The 22,586-nt window shown below is 42.2% G+C and overlaps 1 protein-coding gene across 3 annotated transcripts in view; it reads right to left on the bottom strand.

The window, feature by feature from the left end:
- ANTXR2 (ANTXR cell adhesion molecule 2) overlaps positions 1 to 22,586 on the bottom strand; it is a 194,753-nt gene that overhangs the window by 151,969 nt on the left and 20,198 nt on the right. For 2 of the 3 annotated variants that reach the window (XM_075861393.1, XM_075861384.1), the window contains exon 3: positions 18,462 to 18,533. The exons of the other annotated variant lie outside the window; for it this stretch is intronic. In XM_075861393.1, coding sequence (XP_075717508.1) covers positions 18,462 to 18,533 — 72 coding nt within the window. The remainder of the gene's footprint in view (positions 1 to 18,461; positions 18,534 to 22,586) is intronic. 3 annotated transcript variants of the gene reach the window in all.

Below are 22,586 nucleotides of genomic sequence, written 5' to 3'. Positions count from 1 at the left end.
GCCGTCAATTACGGACGTAATGACCTCGTGTGAATCCAGCCTAAGCATCTCATCGACTTTGACAATGGTCAAAATGTGATGGTTAGATTTCTGGGTTAGAGCATCTTCAACACAGCAGGTCTTGTGTGGTATGCCCAGTAAGCAGTGGTTAGTACCTACCAAAAGTGGTCAAAAGAAATAACCAGGACACAGATGACAGGGTCATGAGATGTGGCAGAACTAGCATTATTGCAGCCATATCGGCTACTACAGGGCGCATGGCATGAAGAGGCCCATGCTGCCCCATAACATTCATTTGCCGAGCGGCACGGGCTCCCTAATGCCCGGTGGCATTGCTAGCATCGGGCATCCAGGGTCCCGAGCGACTGCCACATTCAATTGAATCTGCGTCCTCAGGACACAGATACGATTGAATACTATAGCGGAGCAGAAAGCTAGCTTCCTGCCCTGCCATTCATTAGACTACAAGCCACATTGGGCCGTCAGTCTATAAGGAGCTGGGACAGGATCCCTGTGCAGGGGGGCAGGATGACATCACTAGATCACGCCGGCTTATGCAAAGGTCTCGTTGCTGCGTCTCATAGGCTGCTATGGAGGCTGTGGAACAGCTCTGTTCATCAGGGGAACAGGGCTAGGTGTGCACAATTACTTTTTTATTTGTTTGGTAGGCACTATCTACAAGGGGGGGCTGTGGGGCACCATCTACAAGGGGGGCTGTATGGCACTATCTACAAATCTACAATGGGGGGCTGTGGGGCACTATCTACTGGGTGAGTGTGTGGCACTATCTACAAGAAGGGGCTGTGTGGCACGATCTACAAAAAGGGGCTGTGTGGCACTATCTACAAGAAGGGGCTGTGTGGGACTACCTACAGGGGGCTGTGTGGCACTATCTACAAGATGGAGCTGTGTGGCACTATCTACAGGGGGGCTTTGTGGCACTATCTACAAGAGGGGCTGGCTGTGTGGCCCTTGTCATATCCGTGCCTGCGGGCCGTCAGCTCCAATCTCCCCCTGACAGCCGCAGCCATGAGTCGGCAAGCGCTGGCCCCAGCCTCCTCCTCAGGAGTCGCCAGCGCTCACTTCCACTCACCTCAGCCGGATACCGTAGGGTGCGCACGCACGCTCGTGTCCGCTCTTAAAGGGGCACCGCGCGCACCAGACTTTGATGAACTTTGAACCCGTGAGTTCCTGAACTATAAGAAGGGTTCAGGCCCTTGCTTCTATGCCTGAGCATTGTTGTTGTTTCCTAAGTTTGTCTATGTGATGGCCTCCTAGTGTGTTCCTGTTCCTGTTCCCTGCATTCTGTACTATCCTGGTTGAGTACTGTGCTGAGCCAAAATCCTGCCGTGCTGTATTCCACGCCTGACGTCTGCCTGCTGCCTAGTTCTAGCCGAGCCTACCTTGCTACTGTCCGAGCTGCCACAGGTGCCCTATACGAACTATAGACTTAGACCTGCTCCCTGTTGGCCAGCTGCCATACCGCCAAGGCCGTATGGCCCAGTGGGTCCACAAACCCAACGTGACATCACTATCTACGGGAATCAGTGTGGCACTATCTAAAAGGGTGTGTGTGTGTGTGTGTGTGCGTGTGTGTCAGTATCTACAGGAGGACTGTGGGATGTTTATTAATGGAATCTCATAAAATAAGGGGAAGGTAGATAATCTACAACTTGGCAGACTAACTGTATTTTTACATTGCACACAGAACTGATAAATGTTTATTGTTGTGAGGGCAGGGGTTGTGGGGGTGTCGGTTGTGGGACGGGGGTTTGCTATGGGACCCAGTCTTTCCGAGTTACCCCCCTGGTTATGGCCGCTCAAGGCTCATTGATGCGCATGGGGTGTGAAGGCTAGCCCGTCTGATCCAATCCCACAGAAGAGCTACTTTAGCAAAAACAATTGCTGAAAAAGTTAGTGCTGGCAGTGTGATGCTCTGGGCAGTGTTCTGCTGGGTAACCTTGGATCCTGGCATTCATGTGGATGTTACTTTGTTACGTAACACTTTATTGCCCATGGTCACTGACCGCCAGAATTCCCCACTTACCGGCAGCCCAAACCGCAGGCCTCTCAGGACTTGCCTGTGTCTCCTCCTCCAGACGCCTGAACACACTGCTCGCTCCTATTGCTGTGACTCCTAGGGCACCTGCAACTTAGTCCCTGTCTAATCCCTACACCCCCGGGACTTTATAAAGGACTCTGCCCACTTACACTTTGCCTGAGCAATGTTGTCTCTTCCCTACATTTGTCTTGCAAATGTATCCTTAGCTGTATCCTGTATCCTGTTTCCCGTATCCAGTATCTGTGTTTAGTTCCAATGCCCAAACCAAGTGTTCGAGATTACTTCACCATCTGTGTCCGGTGCCCGCACCAAACCGAGTCTTTGAGACATCTTTACTATCTGTGTCCGGTGCCCGTGCCAAACCGAGTGCCCGAGACTACTGCACTACTCCAGACCAGTTTCCTAGCCAAGTCCAGTGTTCGAGACGACTGCACTACTCCTGTCCGGTGTCCTAGCCAAGTCCAGTGTCCGAGACGACTGCACTACTCCAGTCCGGTGTCCTAGCCAAGTCCAGTGTCCGAGACGACTGCACTACTCCTGTCCGGAGCCCTAGCCTCACTTTATCATTCTGCACAGGCTTGCTTCCCACTGACAGTCTGGCATTTACCCACTTCTGAACTTCCAGGTACTTTAGCATTACTGACTATCACAGACTCTGTTGATCAGCAGCTACTCCAGTACGACGGAGTGCCCCAGTGGGTCCACATACCTGCAATAACTGGGAGGAGTCTCGCAGTCTGGGAAGCACTTCTCTAGACAATGATAGAGTTTAAGGGTACGTTCAGAAGGGGCGGAATTGCTGTGGAATTCCGCTGCGGACAGTCCGCATTGGAAATCCGCAGCAGACAGTTTGCTTTCAGGAACAGGATATTTCATCATTCTGGCTGAACCTATTTGTGTCGAGGTCTATAGCCAGACTGGGATGGAATGTTTGAAAGAAAGCAGGGTGTGATCTGCACCTGAATCCGCAACGACATATCCGCAGCATTTTACTTAACATTTTAGCCAAATCTGCAACGGAATCTGCAACACGGATTATGTGCGGCATTGATGCGGACAGTGTCTGCAGAATTCCGCCAAGTCTGAACATGCCCTAACTATTTTAATTATGTAAATGGTTCTGCATAGAAAACTGGAACCACAAAGACTTTGCTGTAAATGTCCTATTCTACATTCACGTACCGCTTATTAGCAACTCTACTCATCATGTGATTAGATCAAAAGATGCACATGACAAGTACTGGCGTTTCCTCTCTGCCTAGGACTCATGCAAAAATAATTTGTATCAAGGCTCTGATACCTCCTATACAGTAATTTATTACGGCTACATGCACAAGACCATTTGTATTTTGCAGTCAGTAAACAAGGGATTCGCAAAAAATGGACAGTGTACAGATGGCATCCGTGTGCTATCTGTGGTTTTCATGTTTCTATGCACTTGAAGGGGTGAAATTGAGTCACAAAAACAGACAGGAATAAGACCTGCTCTGAGATTTGCAGCGAGGTCCCACGGCCCACACACAGATTTATGAAAACCACAGCCATGTGCATGGGGCCACAGAAATTAAAGGGTCAGTGTGCTATCCAAAGAAAAAACAGATAGGACACTGGCGAAAACAATGGTCGTGTGCATGTAGTAAAACGAAGAAGCAACCACTAGCATTGTTTAGGGGGCATGTTTATTTCAGAGTAAATTCTGAGACACTAAACATGATTGCAGTTAAAACTTTAATTACTTAATCACGCTTGTAATGTCATGGTATGAAGAAATTAGCCAAACCCATATAACATAATAATATAATTGTTCCAGAAAACTTGAATCATGGGAAATAAACCAGAGATTTATTGTCGTAGCATAAAATATATATATATGTGTGTGTGTGTGTGTGTGTATATATATATATATATATATATATATATATGTATATATATATACACACACTACCGTTCAAAAGTTTAGGGTCACTTAGAAATTTTCTTATTTTTTAAAGAAAAGCACAGTTTTTTTCAATGAAGATAACATTAAATTAATCAGAAATACACTCTATACATTGTTAATGTGCTAAATGACTATTCTAGCTACAAACGTCTGGTTTTTAATGCAATATCTACATAGGTGTATAGAGGCCCATTTCCAGCAACCATCACTCCAGTGTTCTAATGGTACATTGTGTTTGCTAACTGTGTTAGAAGGCTAATGGATGATTAGAAAACACTTGAAAACCCTTGTGCAATTATGTTAGCACCGCTGTAAACACTTTTGCTGTTTAGAGGAGCTATAAAACTGACCTTCCTTTGAGCTAGTTGAGAATCTGGAGCATTACATTTGTGGGTTCGATTAAACTCTCAAAATGGCTAGAAAAAGAGAGCTTTCATGTGAAACTCGACAGTCTATTCTTGTTCTTAGAAATGAAGGTTATTCCATGCGAGAAATTGCCAAGAAACTGAAGATTTCCTACAACGGTGTGTACTACTCCCTTCAGAGGACAGCACACACAGGCTCTAACCAGAGTAGAAAGAGAAGTGGGAGGCCCCGCTGCACAACTGAGCAACAAGACAAGTACATTAGAGTCTCTAGTTTGAGAAATAGACGCCTCACAGGTCCTCAACTGACAGCTTCATTAAATAGTACCCGCAAAACGCCAGTGTCAACGTCTACAGTGAAGAGGCGACTCCGGGATGCTGGCTTTCAGGGCAGAGTGGCAAAGAAAAAGCCATTTCTGAGACTGGCTAATAAAAGGAAAAGATTAATATGGGCAAAAGCACACAGACATTGGACAGAGGAAGATTGGAAAAAAGTGTTATGGACAGACGAATCGAAGTTTGAGGTGTTTGGATCACACAGAAGAACATTTGTGAGACGCAGAACAACTGAAAAGATGTTGGAAGAGTGCCTGACACCATCTGTCAAGCATGGTGGAGGTAATGTGATGGTCTGGGGTTGCTTTGGTGCTGGTAAAGTGGGAGATTTGTACAAGGTAAAAGGGATTTTGAATAAGGAAGGCTATCACTCCATTTTGCAACACCATGCAATACCCTGTGGACAGCGCTTGATTGGAGCCAATTTCATCCTACAACAGGACAATGACCCAAAGCACACCTCCAAATTATGCAAGAACTATTTAGGGAAGAAGCAGGCAGCTGATATTCTATCTGTAATGGAGTGGCCAGCGCAGTCCCCAGATCTCAACACCATAGAGCTGTTGTGGGAGCAGCTTGACCGTATGGTACGCAAGAAGTGCCCATCAAGCCAATCCAACTTGTGGGAGGGGCTTCTGGAAGCATGGGGTGAAATTTCTCCCGATTACCTCAGCAAATTAACAGCTAGAATGCCAAAGGCCTGCAATGCTTTAATTGCTGCAAATGGAGCATTCTTTGACGAAAGCAAAGTTTGAAGGAGAAAATTATTATTTCAAATAAAAATCATTATTTGTAACCTTGTCAATGTATTGACTATATTTTCTAGTCATTTTGCAACTCTTTTGATAAATATAAGTGTGAGTTTTCATTGAAAACACAAAATTGTCTGTGTGACCCCAAACTTTTGAACGGTAGTGTATATATATATATATATATATATATATATATATATATATATATATATATATATACACTGTATATATTAATATATATGTGTATATGAAATGCAGGATTCTGTCACACCATTTTCGCGTACTTTTTCACACAGATGTTTCTATGTATCAACTGAATTGCTAAATGTTTGCAACAATATTTGTTGAATCTGCATCAAAATTTCCCAGCAACGTTAGTTTGGATTGATTTGGCAGACAATGAAATTTGCTTTGTATTATTTTATTCAGTGTACATATTTTGTTTTACACTTTCAAAGTGTGCTATTTTGACATGATATATATATATTACTTTTTTTTAATGAACGGGAATAAAATGTGACCACAAACTGTGGAAATAAAAAAGAATTAAAGGGGTTTTACAGGTTTTCCCATCAGAGACATTTATGACATATCCACATATCCTAAACCCCGTTCTACTGCTCTGTGTTGTGGTTGAAGAGTGTGATTCCCGACCACGAATTACGGAAACAGCGTAACTCGCTGAGCTAGGCTGTTTCCGTAACTCCCATAGTAGTGAATGGCAGTTACGGAAGTAGCTTAGCATGCGAGCTACGATGTTTCTGTAACTACCATTTAGTTCTATGGGACTTACGGAAACAGCGTAGCCCATAGTAGTGAATTGCAATTACGGAAACAGTGTAGCATGCCAGCTACGCTGTTTCCGTAACTACAATTTCGTTCTATGGGTTGTCACGGAAATCACACGATTCAGCCACATCACAGAGTAGTATAACGGGGTTTAGGGGGCCCCGTTCTATAGATAGGTGTGGGTCAAAGAGATGGGACCCGCAACTATCTGACATTTATGACATATCCCGTGGATATGTCATAAACGTCTCTGATGGGAAAATCCCTTTAATCACTATATAAATAAAGAGTTATACAACTTTTTAATATACTTTGTATTTTAACTCCTCTCTATTATAAAGATATTTGTTTGCTGGCAGTGAATTATAATTTTTTTGTGTTTTAGAAAATTTAAACTAGGCAATTCTCTGTGAACAAAATACATTAGCAGCAGCACAAATCTCTTTGGTAGTTTTCCTTGTGCCCAGACTGTCTAGCTCACAGAGCATTGCCTGGACTGGATACAATTGTATCCAATTCTCAGATAAGAGCAGGACTAGGTATGTACTGTTTATAGTCTCTGAATGTAAACAAGAGTGTTCTCATTCACTGACAGCAACATAATAGCTTGAATATGGCAAAAATCTGAAAACCCCTTTTAGTAACATGAATCGTAATCATAGGCAGGCGGCAATATTAACAGAAACTAGAGTTCTTTCATTTCAGTTTTGTAAACCATGAATAAGTTATTTGTTAATAAAAGGTTTACATATTTGCCTTCTTTCCCAGAATTTCCAGAAGACTGCTGAAAAAAGGGTAGTCCTCACTGATTCCCGGAAAAGCAGGCAAGTCTCCTGGGTGCGGTGTCCTTAATCCTGGAGATAGAAGAACTCTTCCGTTTTTGGCACTGGCGTCAGGACAGTGTTTGTGGTAGCCCTCGGGAGTGATGAGGACTACACGCCGCAGGAGCAAAGAGTACTAAGTAACTGCGAGTCTGAGGTCTGGAAACACTTTGGGGTCTGGATTTGTTCTGAGGTCTGGGCCTTTTTTGGGGTCTGTAAAAAGCAGTAAAGCGTATTATGGTGTATTCACATGGTGCCGTTTAGCCACATCGTTTAGCGAGCTACCATAAACTGCACCAAAAAGGCATGCGTTTTTATCATGGTTTTTCAAATATTGGCGAAAACACATGCGTTTTTTCAATTGTGGTTTTCGGCCACGCAGCAAAAAAGTGGCAAAACCGCATTGTGTGAATACACCCTTAAAGGGGTTATCCTGGTATTTTAAAATTGATGAAATATCCTTGGGATAGGCCATCAATATTAGATCGGTGGGGGTTTGACTCCCAGCCGATCAGTTGTTTGAAGGGGCTATGGATTTTGTAAGAGCGCTGTAGCCTCTTCATTGTTTACATGGATTTAATTTTTGTTCGTACTTGCACACGCCGGTAGTTTTGCAGCGGCTGTGCAAAGTATTGCAGCGTTGTCCAATTCAATTAGTATAGGAGAGTAAAACACATTTATGCTATGTACACTTTCTGAACGCGCTACTACATTTTTCTTTTACAGGTTATACTGATATGAATGGTGACAATTTCTATACAAAACTGCACAGTATGTTGGTGTTATATAGGCAACAGGAAATGAATACATAATTCACACGTGTGACCGGCCACAATGTACTCTATGTATAAGCAGTAGCAGTAGCACAGCGATTACAGAGAGTACAGCGGGGCCGGTCACATGACGAAGAGTCGTGTCGTCATTAAGAAAAACTGTGCCATTAGACTTTTTGGTCTCCCGCCAGCGCTATTAGAATCTATTAAAATCTCATAATCAGCGCGACGGGGGACCGGAATGTATATTTGCAGTGTACACTGCTAATACTTTTCGGTCCGCACATAACCCCTTTAAGGAGCATTTCCATCTGTAATCAAAAGTTTGCCATAGAAATGATACAGCTGTTGGTTGAATGGCTCAGCTCCCCGTCAACACCATAAAATGCCTATTCAGGTTGCGCATGCAATTTCTATGGTGGGAACGGTGATAAGCATTCAATAGATATATCTGATAACACTTATCTACAGGGTAATAGGATATGCTGCAGAGGTATAATACGGTCTGCTGGCCACTATAAAAATCCTGGATCCCTTCAAAAATCTAAGTTCCTGAGTTGTCATGTTGTGTAGCATCATTTCTGAGTTAACTTTTTCCAGCAGATGTTTGATTTCCAATGTGAACAACCACTAATAGCAACCATGACAGTACCCAAAGTGGGTATTACCAAGTGCTCTACAAACCTTGAATGGCACAAAAATCAGCATTACTATTACGGAGTAAGTTGCTGTCACAGTTGCTGACATTAGTGGTTCTCCACATCCAGTGGTTGACCAAATCAAGGAACTACTAGTCTAAGATAACTACAAATACAGCTCAACAGAATATTAAATGGCTTCACATGAGAAAAACTCACGGTAAACATCTCCTATTATTCTTCAATATTAGAGAAAAAGTTCTTAAATTCCGTTATGAAAAATTAAAACTGTAAGAGCAGTGATACTATTATACCCTGGGCCAGAGGAAGTTATCGTGCTAATTCAATAAAAGATTTTAAAAGGGGTCTGGATGCATTTCGAGTGTAATAATATTACAAGTTATGGTTACTAGATTACTAGAGATGGGCTGTTCCAGGAATTTTATTCTAATTGCTATAGTTGGAGTTAGGAAGCAAATTTTACCCAAAGATGAGAAAAATTCCCTTCTGTCTTATTTGGTTTTTGGTGTTCTTATAGCAGGATAATAAACCGGGAGTGGTGGGATGGCAGTACTATCTGTGCCTACAGATATAGCCATCTTTACCTTGACTTTTAACGCATTAAATACACAGTGGCAAGATCCTTTATCTTGACTTTTTCAATGACTTTTCAATGGCTTTTGTTGTGTGCTATCACGCTGCAGGAAGTTATCAGAGTCAAGATAAAGATGGCTACATCCGTACATCATTTACAGTGAAAGATCGGGAGGCAGTACTATCTAGTCTATATATTTACAGGGAGAGACAGAGAGTCAGTACTATCTGTATCTACATTATTTACAGGGAAACACAGGGAGGCAGTACTGTCTACTGTATGTCTACATCATTTACTGGAAAGACAGAGAGTCAGTACTATCTGTGTCTACATAATTTACATGAAGAGACAGGGAGGCAGTAATATCTGTGTCTACTGTACATAATTTAGAAGGAGAAACAGGGAAGCAGTACTATCAGGGTTTTCATCATTGTGCAGGGATATTGTGTAAAGGATATACTGTCATATAGTCTGTAGGAGAGTTCTCCTGTGGGCCTATGTTCTGTCACAACAGATCCTATGATGTCCAGCAGCAGACAAACGTAGACATACTAGAGTCTATCAGTTTGTTTGTTTTTTGTCTTAATTCACATATAACCGATGAGTCTAAAGAACCCCTTAATGAATAATTAACATTTTCACTATTTAACCTTTATTTTAAAAAATAATAATTCACAGCAATTTAAAGCAAAGCATTCAATGTTACAGAATTCTGGGCATTAAGAATGAAAAAAAAACAAAAAACAGTATTTATGTTTTTGTTGTTTTTAAAACTTTGCATTCACTGTTCCATATTAAAAACCACAACACTATGATGATAGTATTTTATGATGATATAATTTTTACTGTAAAAAAAATTCACTTAACTTCCTAGTTAAGCTCTGGGGAATTTTAAAGAAATAATGGGCAAATATAAAAATAGTAATTGTTCTGTAACTTCACTGTAATAAAAAACAGACATGACTTTGTGAATACAAGCCAGCAGCCTATAGCCGTTTCTAAAGAAATATGGTTTAACTGATGTGTCAGGAGACGCATGCCAGGAATTGGTCATGTAAACAGGAGATGAGAACATCTGAACAGAGGAAATGAACAAACGTAAGAAAACAGTGATGCAAAATGTATATGTAGTTTCGACAGCATTAAAATGGGTACAGTATATTATAATCTGTAATACAATTGAGAAATATTGCAAAGCACATTGGTATGATGAAATACCTAATTGCTTAATTCAGAGCTTAACCAATATCCTTCACAAGTATAGCAATTCAAAGATGTGGAATTGCTAATATAGCATACACAATCAACATAGAAAAAGGTAAACAATTATGGGGGTAATCCAACTGGGACATTCCTTTTCAGTTTGCCAGTCCCCACAAGGTAAATGCTATTCGAGTTTCGGGGTTTCAACTGAAATCAACATGTATATGTTTCATTGGATAGTAGGAATTCTATCAAACTGTCATGTTGGACACCTTATTAGACACATAATAGCACATGCAACATAGTTGCAAGGCTGAAAAAATACATAAATCCATCCAGTTCAGCCTATTATCGTGCAATGTTGATCCAGAAAAAGGCAAAAGACAATTTTCCTTATATTAGGGAGTACATTTCTTACCGACTACAAATATGGATATCAAAACAAATCCCTGGGTCAACCCATCTCCAAAAATCGAGTAACTATAACATGTAATATTGTTGCCCTCAAAAAGACAACCAGGCCCATTGTAAACTCTTTTAGTAAATTTACCATGACAACTTCCTCTATAGAGTTCTAGTCTTCTCCAGTCCCACAGTCCAGGTCCAGAGCACTTCCCATGCTCTGTCTGGGGACAATGTAGTTGAAAAGCCCCTGACATCACTGCCATATATGGGCAGTATAGATCCATAGAAGAAACCTTTAGCACTCAAAGAAAGCACTGAAATGTAGAAATGGATTTTTCAAAAATGCTTTATTCCAGGTAATGGACTTTTAGGTAGGCAATTTTAAAGGGGACGTTTTGACCTATTCAAGGCCTTTGACAATGTGGAGTATCTATGGGTAGAAATACATGAAGGCAAAAACCATAATTAAATACTGTTAGGGGTTTTGCTATAAGCCACCAAATATAACCGAATCCACAGAAAATATTCTGGTAAAGCCAATAGATGAGGCATCAAATCACAATGAGGTTGTTATTATGGGTGACTTCAACTACCCAGATATAAATTGGGAAACTAAAACTTGTGGATCTCATAAAGGAAACAGTTTTCTGTCAATCACTAACGATAATTACATTTACCAACTGGTGCAGGACCGAACTCTCCCGTGTTTGGACTTAACATTAACATTAAAGTGCAGGTTGGTGGGCACCTGGAAAATAGTGACCATAACGTAATAAATTTCCACTTGACTTTTAATAGAATGTTTTGTCGAGGAGCCGCAAAAACACTGCACTACAGGAAGACGCTGAAATTAACCTCATTGACTGGGACCATGTCCTCAAATATAAGTGTACAGATACCAAATGGGATATTTTTAAAAGCATCTTAAATTTTCATTGGGAAAAGTACATAACCTAAAGTGATAAAAGGGAAAGAAACAGGAGAAAACCAGTGTGGATAAATGAAATGTAAAGGGGTCAATAAATGATAAAAAGAAAGAATTAAAACTAAAACAGGAAGGCCGTGAAAAAGCGCTAAAATGCTTTAGGGAAAAAAATTAATTACCGTATTTTTCGGACTATAAGACGCACCTGACTATAAGATGCACCCAGGTTTTAGACAACAGAAAATAGGAAAAAATTTAATATTTTATTTCTTTTACAAAGAAAAAACTATTGGTTGAAAAAAAATATTTGTTCAGTTTCATCACATTCTGAGAGCCATAACTTCATCGTTTGAGCGATGTCAGGGCTTATTTTTTGCTGGACGAGCTGTAGTTTTTTATTAGTACCTTTTTTTTGGTACATACGATTTTTTGATCACTTTTTATTTCATTCTTTTTAGCGCTATGGTAACCAAAAGACAACGATTCTGGGGTTTTACATTTATATATTTTTTTTCTCCGTTCACTGTGTGAGGCAAATAATGCTACATTGTAATAGTTTCAGACTTTTACGGATGCAGCGATACCATTTTTTTTATTATTTTTTTATTTTTACATTGTGCTGGGGAAAAATGGGAAAAGGTTTTTTTTTTTACTTTTATAAAATGTTTGCACTCTTGAAAATTGATCTAACTTTTTTTTTTTTTTACACATTTTATTAGTTCCCCTATGGGACTTGAACCAGCGATCATTAGATTGCTGGTACGATACACTGCAATACATGGATGAGTGAAGGAAACAGCGTAACCCGCTGAGCTACGCTGTTTCCGTAACTCCCATAGTAGTGAATGGCAGTTACAGAAGCAGCGTAGCATGCTATGCTGTTTCCATAACTACTATTCAATTCTATGGGAGTTACGGAAACTGCGTAGCTCAGCGAGTTATGATGTTTGCGTAACTCGACCATGTAACCAGGAAGTGAAGTGGCCGGAGCCGGGTAAGATAGAACGGGGTTTAGGGGGCCCGTTCTAGAGATAGACGTGGATCCCAGAGGTGGGACACGCATCTATCTGACATTTATGACATATCCTTTGGATTTGTCATAAATGTCCTTCATGGGAAACCACTATAAATGCTACGGTCGCGTGAGCCCTCTCCAAACATCATCCCCTCCCCGCTCCATAATGTGCCGGCACATCATGGGTCGGTAAGCAGTTAACTAAGGAGCAGTCAGGGGGTCTGGCGATGCCGGGTCCCTTGACTGCTGACTATAAGACGCAGGGACTTTTAAGCAAGATTTATTCTTGCTAAAAACTGCGTCTTTTAGTCCGAAAAATACAGTATGTGAAAATTATGTGAAAAAAGATAACGACAGCAAAAATGGAGCCCGAGGTTCCATTTACACCGGCCCATTTTGGCCATAACAACGAGCGCCGATCAATGAGACAGTTCGTTGATTGGCGCTCGTTTTCTCCTTTCAGAAGGAGCTATTATCAGTAATGTATGGGGACAAGCGATCGATACTACGATCGCTCGTCTCCAAACATTTCTATCATGTCACCAGCACATCTTCCTTTTCACAGGGAGATGTGCTGTCAACAACAATAATATTTAACGCTGCATAAACTATACAATCAGCCGATGAACGAGAGTTTGCAGGATAATTGGCCCGTGTAAAAGGGCCTTGATAGACTCATTGCCCCTATCCATTTAAATATATTCCCAAAGAAAAGCTGATCATAGGAGGTCCTGCTAAAAGCCCCCTACACCCACCACACACTGCCAGTATCCGTTGCTATTGCAGGATAGTGAAGAAGTTAATGCCAGTATCCAGGGTGGGCAAGGTCAGTGAAGGGGCTAATGGTAACATTTTGGGTGGTAAAGCACAGGGATGGGCATCACCTCAATTTCACATGCTCTGTATACAATACAACCCCAGCCAAAGTAAGTGTTTAATCTTTATTCTTATACAGAAATGACATGCACAGGAAGGAGGGGGGGGGGGGGGGGTTATTATAATGACATAGAGAAAATACACTTGCCTTAGTTTTTCTTTATTGTTACAGTGATCAGATATCATAAAAGCAAATCAACAAAGAAAATCAGATTGATGCATTAAGAGCAAGGAAATAGGCCTCACAGCAATTCAGACAACACTATGTGTTTGTAGGTTTAAGTGGAGCTAAAATCCTACTAAAAAGACATCAGGCATTAGGTAATGAGCTAGAATAAACTAATTAACTTTGGCACATATTCAACTGAAGAAAGACAAGTTCTACTTAGCATGTTGCAATGTAATTCAATGTAACAGTGAGATATAAAGATATATCTATCTGTGGGGTTAGCGACTGCCTCTATTTTTTGATCTTGCACTCCTCGCATTCTGCCCTGGTGGATTTTAATTTGTTTAATAATGGTTCCTACCATCTCCAAGTATATAAAGGCTTAGTCCCAGTTCTGTGTGTATAAGCAGCATGTATGAGGACCCACCTCATAGAGGTCGCCTTGTCAGGGCAGATGGGCTCATACAATTTGATCAAAATGTGTGCTAAGAACCCTCACTATTGTAAGTAGATTCAGCAGAAATGCATATTTATTTGTTTATAGTGTTTAGGTGGCATTGGTGTTTGCAGAGTGCTGTCGCCATTTTCTTGTGTACTGTATAAATTTGCAGTCACAGGCGTACTTGCACCTGTATACACGTTTTGTTTCATTTTGCTGGAATGTGCTGATCAACCTTTCTTGTCTCTTATTTATTGCATATTTGTTGGAATATTGACTGCCTCCCTTTTTTAATCTTGCACTCCTCCCATTTTTCCCTGGGTGATTTTATTTTGTTTAATGCTGGTTCCTACCATCCCCAGATATTTGTAGGTTTAGTCCCAGTTCTGGGTGTATGAGCAGCATTAGGGACCCACCTCATAGAGGTCGCATTGTCGTGGCGGGTGGGCTCACACAATTTGATCAAAATGTGCGCTAAGAACCTCACTATTGTAAGTAGATTTAGCAGTAATGCATATTTATTTATTTATTTATTTATAGTGTTCAGGTGCCATTGGTGTTCGCAGAGTGCTGTCGCCATTTTTTTGTGTACTATCTAGCTATCTAGCTATCATTTGAACTTCTCATAACACTAGTACAATAATGCAAGACACCGAAACAATGTAATCAATTCAAAGATGCATAAATTGGAAAGCACAATGTGATATATGCAAAACCAGGTACTCATATGCATGGAACACGAAATATTTAATTTGGTTGCATCTGTGAACATTAAATTACATTTATTGTAAGCACATCATATATGAAATTGGTGAACACTTTGCAATACAGTGCTACTGCTATCTGCAGAACAGGAACTCACAAGTGCAGAGAGATATCATTCCCGTCATTGAATGAAATATCTCTAAATATATATTTATAAATGGGTTACTTTACAAAGGGTAATGTTTTCATTTAACTATGATCATTATTTCCATGTGTCTGGAACATATTAACAATGGATTTTCTGATGGGGAATCACGCAGCAAAAGCGCTAAAATTCAAAACATGTGGCCAAAGGAAAAAAGCGAGTATCTTTTTAATTATCGTTTCCCGGTTTAGTGAATACAAAAAAAAAATAACAACTAAATCAGAAGTGATATCTTTAAAGTGTAATTGTGTAAGTTATGATAAGGATTATGCGATTTCAGTTACACGGTTTGCTGAAGAAACTTTTCTGCAAAGCCAATATCTATTGTCACAGTGACAAAATATTCACACAAGTACTCCCGACAAATACCTCTGATGGGTGCCATACAGTTGCATGTGTCGCCTATAGACCACCCTTGTAAAAAAAAATAAAAAATAACATATACTGCACGTTATAAGTTTTGGGTGCAAAGGAAATCGCTGAAAAATGTGTTTCTATATACAGAAAAAAGGAATGTATAGCAAAGTATACTAGCCCAGCAGATGCAAAAAGGACACTCTTTTGGCATCCGTTGGGCCCGCAGGGGGTCTAAAATTTTCAAAACATACAGTGAATAGACCCTAACAATAATTTATTCATGATAAAATGTGAATGCATGCAATTTGTATACACTACAGAAACGCTCTATTAATTCAGCATCTGTGTGTACAAAAATCTGCTAATACAGTATCCAATACAAATAGTCCTGAGCTAGTTTTTAGCACCAACTTCTATTTTAGTGTAGAACCACAAAAGGCTACTCTCACATGATACTGTTTTCAGAACAATGAAGTTCTATGGGTGTATTCACACGGCCATTTTTTTAACGGCCTGCGAATACTGTCCGTCAAAAAATAGGACATGTCCTATTATTGTCCGTTTTCACGGCCCAATGGCTCCCATAGAACTCAATGGTACAGATTTTAACGGCGGTTTTTCAGGGATCAATCCTTATGACAGGCGGTAAAAACTGATCCTGGCCGAGGACTCCTTAGACACAGTGCTACTTTGAGTGCTGAGCAGAGGGAAACCCTTGATGTTACTGTCCATATATGGACAGTGACTTCAGGGGCTCCCTCTAGAAGTGGAGTTCCTGGCCAGAGCATCACAAGATCTCTGGCTGGGGACTCCAGTCTTGAGAAAGCCGTTGACATTATTGTATATATATGGACAATGATGTCAGGGGATTCTCTGGGACGGGTGGTGGTGCTATCTACAGGGGGTGGTGGTGTTATCTGCAGGGGGGTGGTGCTGCTATTTACAGGGGGGGTGGTGGTGCTATCCACGGGAGTTGGTGTTATCTACAGGGATGGGTGGTGCTATCTACAGGGGGTGGTGCTGTGTACAAGGGTGGTAGGTGCTATCTACAGGAGGGTGCACTATCTAGAGGGTGTGTGGCGCTATCTAGGGGAGTGTGGCACTATATGGGGGTGTGTGGCACTATCTACAGGGGACGATGTGGCGCTATCTACATGGGCACTGTGTGTGGTACTATCTTCATGGGCACTGTGGCCCAATCTATGTGGGCACCATGGTACTTTATATGTGGGCACTATGACACTATGTGGGCACTGTGGCATTATCTGCAGTGGGCACTGTGGCACAATGTGGGCACTGTGGTACTATGTGGGCACTGCCACTATCTATGTGGGCACTATCTACAGTGGGCACTGTGGCCCTATCTACAGGGGCATTGCAGCACTATCTACATGGGCACTGTGGTGTTTTCAGGGGACAAAAAAAAAAACCTGACAAATGAAATCCATCCATTTTTGTAATGGCCATGAAAAACAGATGGCAAGCGGATGACAAACGACCTTTAAAAATGGACAGACAGACTAGAAATGGATGAAAATTTGGAGACATACTGATGCAAAACGGCCATGAAATACTGTTGTGTGAATATAGCCTAAGCAATGATGATTAGAATGGCAAGCTTATGGAATCAAAGTTTGATCTACTGGTGTCCTAACCTCTCCCTTAACTGCTGTAAATACAACATTGGTCTAGTGGCAAACCAGGCAATAGGGGGCATTACTTTTCTTTTCTGCTTTTGACCTCTTTCTTGAGGTGAACCAGATAGGATGTGGTGGAGGGGGTGAAGGCCAGCTTCTATAATTACTGCTGTAATTGTTGCTGCCGTAGTATAAACCAGTTCCTGCCAGTCTCAAACAATCTCTAGGTACTGTATGTCTCTATATTTAAGAGTGTGTATGACTACAGTTTGCAAACCTACAAATGTATACCTGGAGCTGTATATTTGTGGAATTACAGAGTGTTATTGAATTGTACTGTATGACAATAATACTATTTATTTCCATGTCACAATTGTGCAACAGAATAGAATAAAACAAGCCAAAACAAAATAATACACCATTAGACATTTACTGTACGTACAAAATTGTTGCAACTGTTTTTACCAGCTTAAAGGCTATGTACACCTTTGAAATACGTTTTTTTTAATAATAAAAATGTCTATCAGTGTGATTGGTGCAAATTTCAAAATACTTTTTATTAAAAATAATTTTTACTTTTTGAGATACAGCTGCTTTGTAGACGGTATACAGAGAAGCTGTATCTGGCACTGAAACCTGTATCCGTCAGGTCCGCAGGACTGACGGGTTCAATGTCAGCGGGTCTTGCGTGTCTCTGACTCGCAGGATTGAGCGGTTATCGATCATATCTGAGTTCATGACTGAGACACGCAGGACCCACATTCACTGAACCCATCAGTTCCACACACCTGACATACTCAGGTCTTAGCACACGATACAGATGCTCTGTATACAGAATAAAAAGCAGCTGTATCTCAAAAAGTAAAAATTGTTTTTTATAAAAAGTATTTTTAAAGTTGCACCAAACACACTAATAAACATTTTTATTTACAAAAAAAAAAAAAAGATTTTAAAGGTGTACATAGCCTTTACGGGGAAAGGTATGTTCCCATGCCTTAAAATGTTGTTCCATCAGGACAACTCCTGTCCAAATGCTCTATTAGGGCATACAGACATCATAGAGGAGGGTACCCTTCACAGGACCCTCTTCATGAGCCAGAGGGGAAAGCCACTGACAAGCTGTGGCTCTGGCAGACTCAAGCCGTCCATGTATTACATACATCAGAATGTGAGCTACATATTCCCCCTGCCAAATCAACTCTTTGGTGGGGTCTTGGAAAATGAACCCACGGTAATCAGCAGATCGCCAAGTTCACTCTAAGAATAATGGGATTGTCTGGAATGAGGCAACCAAAAGATGTAAAGAAGGAAAATTTATACATATAATGTTTATGACAATCATGAAGCATAGCCCAAAAAAATGTACATACATCATAATACATCATAAAATATCAAATAAAACAAATCAATAAAAGTTTGCAGTTTAATCATGTAGATAAACATTCAATAACGTACCTGTCTCCGGTCAGTGGCATAATTGCTGTTGCCTGCGTCGAGAATACAATGAATGACAACCTCATTCGTGGGCTGGAAAATAAATATAACATTTAAGTTTTGATGTATTGTAAATTCTATGCTAGAGGATACTTACACATTTCTAGCTTTACAGAAAGTTTCATGAACCATACTGAGCAACTACGCGTATTCTAAAATTATTTGTTATAACACATCACATTGCATATATATAGCAGTGCATGGTTTAGGCTTCTGGTAGAAGGATGATCACTATGACGGAAACCTGATGGAACCAATTAAAGTCAGTGTGGTCCGTCGGGCGCCATTGTTGTCCATCATGTGATGGATCCAGCATTTTTGGAAGGTGGAAAGTTTGAATTGAGACCAGTAATCAAATGCTAAAACTCGAGTTCTGTGCATGTTTCCAGCCATTCACAAGCCCCACAAATGGTCCTCTCAATGGATGTTGGTTGCAATCTCTTTTGTTTGAGATGATTGAAAAGCTTGTCAACTTTTGGAAACTACCATGAAATCACAGTGCCCTTCATGAGCATCTGCCCAAGAAATAACTCCCGCATGGGGACCTTTGCAATTATAGCAAGCAAAAAAAGACTATCAGACTTTTTGGAAGATTAGGCAATCATGCTTAAAAAAAATGTATTTGATAAAAAGAAGTTCAAAATGAGCAGCTATAATGATGTAATAATCAAGAGGTAAAATGTTCTTCATGGATAAAGAGCAAATGAAAACACAATAAAAATTGTCCTTTTTCCACTGTGCAGGGAACTGCAGCATGACCCCGTTCAAATCAATAGGACTGGCTGCAGTTCCGTGCACAGCCAGTTGACCTGGAGTGCCGCTCTGTAGGAAAACACTTAGGCCGGACTTACACGAGCGTGTGCGTTTTGCGCGCGCAAAATGTACTTAACAGCTCCGTGTGTCAGCCGCGTATGATGCGTGGCTGCGTGATTTTCGCTCAGCCGCCATCATTATGACACTCTGTATGTTTGTAAACAGAAAAGCACGTGGTGCTTTTCTGTTTTCATTCACACTTTTTACTGCTGTTGCGCGAATCACGCTCGTCACACGGAAGTGCTTCCATGTGCTGCGCGTGATTTTCACGCACCCATTGACTTCAATGCAGTGGCGTAACTACCACTATAGCAGCCGTAGCGGCTGCTACGGGGCCCGCGGCATGAGGGGGGCCCGTGTCGCCCACCGGCACGGGCCCCCCACCATAGCCGGAGGCTCCGCTAGCAGCCGCTATGGCTGCTACAGCGGGACGCCACTTAACACTACGCCAGAGCAGGGAGGTATCTCCCCGCTCTGCCATTAAACAAAAGACATGTAGCCCCTATCCACAGGATAGGGGATACATGTGTGATCGCTGGCAGCGATAGGGAGAACGGGGGACTGAAAGTCCCCTGAATTTCTCCATCACAAACCTCGGACTTCCGGGGTCTGTGTCGGCAGCTCCGTAGAAATGAATGGAGCGGCGGTCGCGCTTGGCGCTTGTGCGCATGCGTGACCAGCGCACCTTTCATTTCTATTGAGCTGCGCAGACGCCGGAACTCAGAGGTTCGTCATGGAGAACTTCGGGGGGACTTTCAGTCCCCCGTTCTCCCTATCGCTGCCAGCGATCACACATGTATCCCCTATCCTGTGGATAGGGGATACATGTCTTTTGAAGGACACGCAGTAGGTCGCATTTTTTTGGGAGGGGGGTCGCTGTATGGTGTTCCCTGCAGGGGGGGGCTGTATGGCGTTCCCTGCAGGGGGGGCTGTATGGCGTTCCCTGCAGTGTGGGGGGCTGTATGGCGTTCCCTAAAGGGGGGGCTGTATGGCGTTCCCTACAGGGGGGGCTGTATGGCGTTCTCTACAGGGGGGCTGTATTGCGTTCTCTACAGGAGGGGCTGTATGAGCCCCCTCTGTAGATAACGCCATACAGCCCCCCATGTAGAGAAAGCCATACAGCCCCCCCTGTAGAGAACGCCATACAGCCCCCCTGTCGCCATACAGCCCCCCTGTAGAGAACGCCATACAGCCCCCCCTGTAGATAACGCCATACTGCCTCCCCTGTAGAGAACGCCATACAGACCCCCCTGTAGATAACGCCATACAACCCCCTCTGTAGAGAAAGCCATACAGCCCCCTGTAGAGAACGCCATACAGCCCCCCTGTCGCCATACAGCCCCCCCTGTAGAGAACGCCATACAGCCCCCCTGTAGATAACGCCATACAGTCCTCCCTGTAGATAACGCCATACCATCCCCCTGTAGATAACGCCATACAGTCCTCCCTGTAGATAACGCCATATAGTCCTCCCTGTAGATAACGCCATACAGTCCTCCCTGTAGATAACGCCATACAGTCCTCCCTGTAGATAACGCCATACAGCCCCCCCTCAGTAGATAACGACATACAGCCCCCTCTGTAGATAACGCCGTACAGCCCCCCCTGTAGAGAAAGCCATACAGACCCCCTGTAGATAATGCCATACACACCCCCCTGTAGAGAAAGCCATACAGCCCCCCCTGTAGATAACGCCATACAGCCCCCCTGTAGATAACACCATACAGCCCCCCTGTAGAGAACGCCATACAGCCCCCCCTGTAGAGAACGCCATACAGACCCCCCTGTAGATAACGCCATACAGACCCCACTGTAGATAATGCCATACAGCCCCCCCTGTAGATAACGCCATACAGACCCCTCTGTAGATATCTACAAAGGGGGCTGTATGGCATTATCTACAGGGGGGGCTGTATGGCGTTATCTACAGGGGGATGTATGGCGTTATCTACAGGGGGGTCTGTATGGCGTTATCTACAGGGGGGACTCTGTATGGCGTTATCTACAGGGGGGACTCTGTATGGCGTTCTCTACAGTGGGGGCAGTATGGTGTTATCTACAGGGGGGCTGTATGGCGTTATCTACAGGGGGGCTGTATGGCGCTATCTACAGGGGGGGGCTGTAAAAAAGGCACTATCTACAAGGGGGGGTTGTGTGACAACCAGGGGAGGGGGCCCCAGTCAAAAGTTTGCTATGGGGCCCAGTCTTTCCTAGTTACGCCCCTGCTTCAATGGGTGCGTGATGAGCGAACAATGCACAAATATCGGACATGTCGTGAGTTTTACGCAGCGGACACACGCTGCGTGAAACTCACGGACAGTCTGCATGGCCCCGTAGACTAACATAGGACCTATTATACGTTCGTCTGAATAAGCCCTTAGGACGCTGTAAATCGGCCCCTTCATTCTCAGTACTTGTGGGGGTCCCAGAGGTTGGACCTCCTATATTTATAAAGTAATGGCATATCCTAGGGATATACTACCAATACCTCTATAAAGCACTAAAGATAGAAAAATTAAAATGATGATGCAGAAATAGCAAAGGACAAACAAGAAAAATTGCATAGCCCTTATTTGTGGTCAGGAAACGTAAAAAAAAACATCATATATAGCATATACTATAACACTCAGGAAATCACATAAACATGACATTTTTAAAATCAGTGTATTCATGCACTGGACGGAAAATAGGGTAAAGTTTTAAATGAAAGTGTAGGAACGTTTATTCCTGATGCTGAAAGCCCTTTAACAATATTTCAAGCAAAAACATTAAAGCATTGCTCAGTTCTCCGGCATCCCCAATGTTTAATGTGATCTGAGTTGTCTTGTCCATAATTTGTATTCAGATGCACAATATGAAAATGCATGAACAAGCACAATTCAACGCTTTAGACAGCGAGAGTGGCTGGAACACCAACTGCCGAGTATGCTGAGCTGTGTACACCCAGTTTTCATCCTGATTTTAATAGTCTTAGTCTAACTAGATAACATACAATGTTTCTGGAAGGCTGGCCACCCTTTAAAACTTACATACAGTCTGGCATCTGGATAAACGAAGCATAGATTAAGCAAGTCTGACTGCATTTGGCATGCTTCAAAAATAGCTATACAAAATAATTATCAGTTATACAATAGTGGAGTTTATCAAGACTGATAGTTCTTGGCAGGCACTGCAGTGAATTCTGGACTGCACCGTGACCTATACTATTCTGTAGATTATTCTTAATTGGAAATATAAACAAACACAAATATATATATATATATATATATATAT

Source organism: Rhinoderma darwinii, chromosome 1, assembly GCF_050947455.1.
Source record: "Rhinoderma darwinii isolate aRhiDar2 chromosome 1, aRhiDar2.hap1, whole genome shotgun sequence".
Taxonomy (NCBI): Eukaryota; Metazoa; Chordata; class Amphibia; order Anura; family Rhinodermatidae; genus Rhinoderma; species Rhinoderma darwinii.
Note: the sequence above shows the minus strand (reverse complement) of the source record. Positions and strands in the feature narration are given on the sequence as shown.